At 34.0% G+C, this 6,791-nt stretch overlaps 1 protein-coding gene across 1 annotated transcript in view; it reads right to left on the reverse strand.

The window, feature by feature from the left end:
- Positions 1-6,118, reverse strand: part of LOC119837600 (inhibin beta B chain) — a 14,441-nt gene extending 8,323 nt beyond the window's left edge. The window contains exon 1 of the mRNA XM_038363252.1: positions 5,747-6,118. Coding sequence (XP_038219180.1) covers positions 5,747-6,062 — 316 coding nt within the window. The 5' untranslated portion in view covers positions 6,063-6,118. The remainder of the gene's footprint in view (positions 1-5,746) is intronic.
- Positions 6,119-6,791: the final 673 nt, after the last annotated feature.

A 6,791-nucleotide genomic window follows, 5' to 3' on the forward strand; every position in this document is an offset into this window, starting at 1 on the left:
GTAATAAATGTTATTTGCAGTTAACAATTTTCTTTTTTCTTTATTACAATATTTATGGCAAGACTAGGTATAACATAATACTGTAATAGTATCCAAACGTAAATACATGTAAAATAATTTATCTACATAAATAAGAATGAATCGCCAAATATGTTGTTAAGCGTAGACCTCGACGACTTTAAAGTTTATATTGAGGGATAAGAAAGATTCTTATGGATTGAAAAAACATACCACGGGTGAAGCCGGGGCGAACCGCTTTACTTTATTATATCAAACTCAAACATTTATAGAAGCACTTTTGAATTGTCATAACATAGTTTTAACATTTACCACCGGTTCGGAAAGCAGTTTCTACAGAGAAGAGCCGGCAAGAAACTCTGCAGTATCTTTTCTCCTCTCTGTGTGACTCATATTATCATAAAAAATTACGCTTCCATTACCTCGTTATTAGTATTGTCAAGTTATTGATTGATGAGTTCACAGTTCAATGTATATTTTAATTTTTTATTGCCCACTTCGCGCCCTATTTCGATAAAAAGTTCCGTTTTTAGACGTAAAACCGTAAGGAGTTTGACATGAGTTAGTTTTTACATAGCTAAAGTAAATTATTTATCTATATTATTACTAGCTGCACCCGGCAAACGCTGTTCTGCCTTACTCTTATCGTTTAGTGGTATGAAAAATAGATGTTAGCCGATTCTCAGACCTACCCAATATGCTTACCAAATTTCAGAGGAATCGGTCAAGCCGTTTCGGAGAAGTATAGAAGCTAACATTGTGACACGAGAATTTTATATATAAGATTAGTCAGTTTTTTATATTATCTTCTTTGTGATGGTAAGCGCTACCACCGCCCGTGGACATTTGCAGAGGTATAAGGTAGTTAACAATACACCCCTTACGAATATATTAAGTTTAAACGGTATGGGATAGAGAAAGGATTGTTAAGGAGAATAAAGGAATCGATTGGGTTCCGGTTCTCCGGTTACTGATAATAGATAGTTTTGAGATTTTTCTTATTTCTGAAGATTGCGATTCTCCCTGCCTTTCAATTGCACAGTCATTTAGTACGAAGTTTCAAATAAATACGATAAACATATCCTCCAACATTTGTTTACATTGGAGTTAATATAATAAACAAGTAAATATAACAAATAAAAATATGAACCAGCACCGTGAAAAAAAATGAGACACATTTTTAAAGTTATTAAAGATAATTTTAGTATTTATTACATCCGTACTGTTAAATTAATTTTGTTCATATTTGTAAGGCGGTCAAATTATTTTTGCTTGGGACTTTTTACTTTTATTTTATTTTATTAATGTAATGGGGAAAGAACTACAGGTTGCAGCTTTTTAACCGCCTCCTTGGTACAGTGGTTACGCGTGAGCGTAGAACCGAGGGATCCTAGGTTCGAATCCTCGTGGCGACGCGCAAAAAAAATATCTCGGTCTGGCAGAACTGATGACAGAAGAAAATCGATTAGTGAAACAGATGAATATCATGTGCCCCATACCCCACTAGGGGACAGGGGACTCGTTTCACTTTTATATACACTCTGTAGCCTAGCATATGAATTTATATACTGCTACATAAATGGTGTTAGCTATAAACTATAACGCTTAACTTAACCTAGGTAAAGCGTTTAATTTAATAAACAAAATTCTATTTGAATAACAAAAAGACATTCATATCACAGTATGTTTATTAAAGGTGAAAATGAATTAGAATACGCAATGCAACTAAAAACTCAATGAATTATGATAAGAGATAAGTTTGTTGGTTTAATGAATAAGAGATATTTGCTAAATACACGTGAGAAATGTTGATATCATGTGATTACATTTCACACCACGTATAACACACATGATACTGAAGATCGCAAGCTAATTGCAATGAAAATTATATGAACACTAGCTGCGCCCCGCGGTTTTACCCGCGTAAGTCCGTATCCCGTAGGAATATCGGGATAAAAAGTTGTCTATATGTTATTTCAGTTGTCCAGCTGTCTACGTACCAAATTTAATTGCAATCAGTTCAGTAGTTTTTGCGTGAAAGAGCAACAAACACACACACATCCTAACAAACTTTCGCATTAATAATATTAGTAGGATAGGATAGTAGGATAGTAGGAAGTAGGATAATTAACTGTTGCGTTAGACAATCGAAATTTATAACGACATCACACCTGAAATAACAAAAACATTAAAAAAAAATAACCAAATTTTATTTGAAAACATTCCGCTTATTGCGATAAACTTATGGACCTCTGTGCTTAGAAAAGATAATCTATTCAATTAATGAACACGCGTTGTTTGAAATTTGTTGTGTGATTATAATAAAAGCGACGAATTTCAAGATATCATTATCATAACGGAGTTATTTAAATGACTGAATTTCCTACCTTTGATTACAGCTAAATTAAAGTATTGTAAGCAAATTACATTTTTTATAATTAATCTCTATTAAACAATAGGCTACAATTTATGTAGCACTCCACCAATCCTTTTCACATTCCCAAACAATCCCATCCAATTTTCACTTCGTTTTTCGACGGCCCTTTTCTTTTTAAATTCACGCTTGCAGCCATGCTAGTCTATTACGATGTTGCCAACAGTATTAATTTTGAGTTACATATGTCCATCAGATTCTTCATACTTCTGTTATAGCTTATGAACTTTTCTAATTCGACAATAAATTTTGATTGGCTTGCGATAAATGTACTTCACGGAAAATACGACATAATTTTGAGGAAATTAACTTAGATCATCGTAGCCAGCGTGGTGGATTATAACCTGAATTCATAGGAGGCCTGTGTCCCAGCAGTGGGAACACATATGGGCTGATGATGATGAACTTAGATCATAATGTTATGTAGGTTTGTAGACAATTTAGTGAAAGTGTTAGATGTTATGCTAAAGACAAATATATTTTTTTACTGCACAATTTAGTGGAAGTGTTAGATATTAAAGAGAAATATATTTTTTTACTGCAATTTTCACTGACATGGGAATGACTGATGGGAAGACACGAATCTAAATTCTATAATGTCACATTGACGACAATTTCCTATCAAACTTGAAAAGAATCACGCGAATCGCTTGAAAAAAAACAAAAAAAAAAAAAATCAGTCGAATTAAGAACCTCCTTCGTTTCTCGTAGTACATTACGAAGATGCACTAAAACTGATGATTAATTTCGTGTTCATGATTTATTTTAAGACTTAAAATTTAAGTCTAGATAGTGTATCTTGGATTAACATGTGTGTGACGTCTAAATATGCAATACTTTTTCTTCGAATAATTATTTTGTTGATATTAAAATATTATAATAGGTTATTGCATCAGTGGTGACTCAGAAGTTAGAACCTCGGACTTTAATGGAAAGTCGGGGGTTATAAATTTCAATCCGAATAAGCAATGTTAGTGTATTCGTAATGTATCGTGCGTATATGACGTTTTTGAATAAAACCTTACAATAAGACTAGCTGACAGCCGCGGCGCTACTCACGTGCTAACCGGCTAAAATAAGCCTATGTGCTAATCCAGACTATATTCTATCTCTGTATCCAAACTATATTCAGTATTCTATTTTTCATACAGATCGAATAAGCTGTTTTCGCGACGCATCCTTCCATACTTACAAAATTTGTAATTATAATATTAGTAAGATAGATTTGTAAATTCATCCTATAAGAAAATATTATACTTGAAGTTTCAGAATACAATGGAAAAAATGGGTCATTGTTCTTGAAAATACTATAACTAATTTAAGAATGAAAACCTATTCAGCTCTGTTCGTCACATCATACCTGCGGAATGATGCAACACATTCCGATAATCCCATCAGTCCACCTGTTGGACTTTGGACCCTTGTATTATTGTGCGTGCGTTTTTAATCGGATTATTTTACGAACTATGCGTTTTTTGTATTGCTACAATAAACAAATATGGACTTTAGACTGTACAGGTGACGTCGTGTCTAGTGCGATGCGATTTTTGTATTATAGTAATAGGCTTATAGCATACTATCTCGCCCCGCGGTTTCACCCGCGTAAGTCTGTATCCCTTTGGAATATCGGGATAAAAAGTTTCCTATATGATATTCCAGTTGAACAGCTATCTACGTACCAAATTTCATTGCCGTCAGTTTCGTAGTTTTTGCGTGAAAGAGAAAAAACATACAGATACATCCATCCTCACAAACTGTCGCATTTGTAATATTAGTAGGACGTGTCACTTTGTCCGCGATCCACTCATAAACTACTCAACCGATTTAAATCAAATTTGCACACCAGTTTGATCTCACTTAAAATATAGGATACTTTATATTATTTCCATTACGTATATGACTACTCGAGCAGAGCCGAAGCGTGCAGCTAGTATACCTATTCATCCAAGTCCATGTATGGATGTAGTTGCTTCATTCTATGCGGAAACTCGTCTTTGCTACTGGGATCATGATTGATATAAATAAACTTATCTAACGTGTTATCAAGTAAGGCATTATTATAAGTACATATCATAGTTTATCTGGTATTATGTTGAGTCACTTTAAATGGTATGAACTAGGTTTATGTAATAAATATAGTTAAAACAACTAAAATACGCGCTGAAATGATGGATGCTACTAAATTGTTTCACTTGCTTTTATACGGAGTATATTTAAGGATATTATTTCATCCTGACGATCAATGATAATAAGATGAACTCAAGAAATTGTTGTGTTGTCACCGTGCCTTGATAAGTTTACGAAGTTTGAATTTAATCTTTTCGTTTAAAGTTTATCAATATGGAGTCTACATGAGTCGGTTATATACAAATATGCAGATAAAGCTAATAAAAGCGCGTTAAATTACTTTGTATATATATAAGATACCCGTAGCGTAGCGTTAGTTTTTGTCACATGGAGCCTGTTGGAAATATTCCGCCCTTTTGAGGAAAGAAAGAAAGAAAGATGTCTGTTTGACTAGATTTTTAATTATTTTTTTATAATTTTTATACTCTGTATTTTTTCGTCTGCCCGCGCTTAAATAATAACTTATTGATAGGTCAAAAAGCTTCAAAGTTTAGCGCTGTTTGTATGAATGAGCATATTTGAGGAACTGCTGGATCGATTTCAAAAATTCTTTCACCGTTGGATATGTTCGGGATCCTTGTAGTACATAGGCTTATATTATGTACCACGGACGATTCCGTAGCTGATTGCTAGTTATATTTAAAGAGTACCCAAACTATATATTTTTCACATTGATTAAATAATCATTAGAAGAACTAGATCTGCTTCTTGCTATTTCGTTAAGAATTCCCATAAATCTATGTCCATAGGGCATTTTTTATAATAGATGCTAACAGCTGTTAATCTATTCTCTATCTATTGAATTTTATAAATAGAATAAAAAATGACCATTATTCATTTAATTAGCCTAATCGAATATATATAGACCAAAACGTCTTTTCATAGATCTACGCTTGCAACTCGTTCATTTATATATACACTAGCTGACACACTACACTTATATATACCCAGCAAACGCTGTTCTGCCTTATTCTTGTCATTTAGGGTTATAAGAAATAGATGTCTGATTCTCAGACCTACCCGATAAGAACAAAAAATTTCATCAAAATCGGTCAAGCCGTTTCGGAGGAGTATAGCAACGAAAACTGTGACACGAGAATTTGATATATTAGATAACCCAATCCTCTGTAATTAAGAGTCAATCAATATGTACTATGTATTAATTACCTTCGACGGGGAATATAATTTTCTGCTCGGTTCTACCATAATAGTCGTCAATCTCTGGCGGTTTATCGGTCCCATGGCTTAGCGTCTGCCCCTGGGCGACTGGCATGGGTAGACTGTTCACCGGTACCGCCACCGCCGGCTTCTTGTTCAACCTCAGCTTCTTCAGGATCTGCTGCTTCACGAACTGGATCCTGGCCTCCGTCAGCTCCGTCACACTGAGGTCTCCGTTCGCACAATTCGCGCAAGCACCGGTCTGCCCCAAACATGTGATGTTTACGCTTATAAGCATAAAGAACACGATCACTCGCGTATACATTGCGGCGTATTTTATTTATTTAGATACGAGTAGGATGGCTTAAGAGACACGCTCGCGGCGACCGTCGGGTCACAACTGATTGATGCGCGGTTCACCCCGTCATTTTATGGCGCGAATTTTCTCATGTAAAAGCTAAGCCCCTTTTCACATGGCACGGTTGTTGGGGCGGTACAGAGGTCCAGGTGTAATAGGGCTGTCACAATATGGCTTGACTATTTTACTATTAAATATTTTTATTTATTTCATGCAACAAAATAACATTGTACATCCGTTCTTGATAGTGCAAAATGTTGAATGGTTAAAACATTAATATTTTGAGGTAAATTTGATTATTAATTTAGTTAAAGCTTGATTTGCGTTTTCTAATGTTTGAAAAGGTTTATTATGTTATATATTTTTATGTGTTTCTAACATATTTGACTTAACTTAATTATTAAAATAATAAAAGTTAATTATTAAAGAAAACGGCATATATTGTATAAAACGAACTTATGTCTGAAGGATTTATCTCTGTCTCACAACATTTAGAATTTTGAGACTAACATAATTGAAGAGATTGAATAAATTGTATTTAAACTTTCGGAATCGACGAGGAAAAATAAAGTTTTCGTAAATACGTTTGTGACAACCCTATATGCAATGCAAAGTTCATAAAACCTAGACCCTGGGACAAATTATACTTTATATCGTACTAATTCAAATATTTTTATTTTTTAATGTCATAGCGGG

The sequence above is a fragment of the Zerene cesonia genome, chromosome 28 (genome assembly GCF_012273895.1).
Source record: "Zerene cesonia ecotype Mississippi chromosome 28, Zerene_cesonia_1.1, whole genome shotgun sequence".
NCBI lineage: Eukaryota > Metazoa > Arthropoda > Insecta > Lepidoptera > Pieridae > Zerene > Zerene cesonia.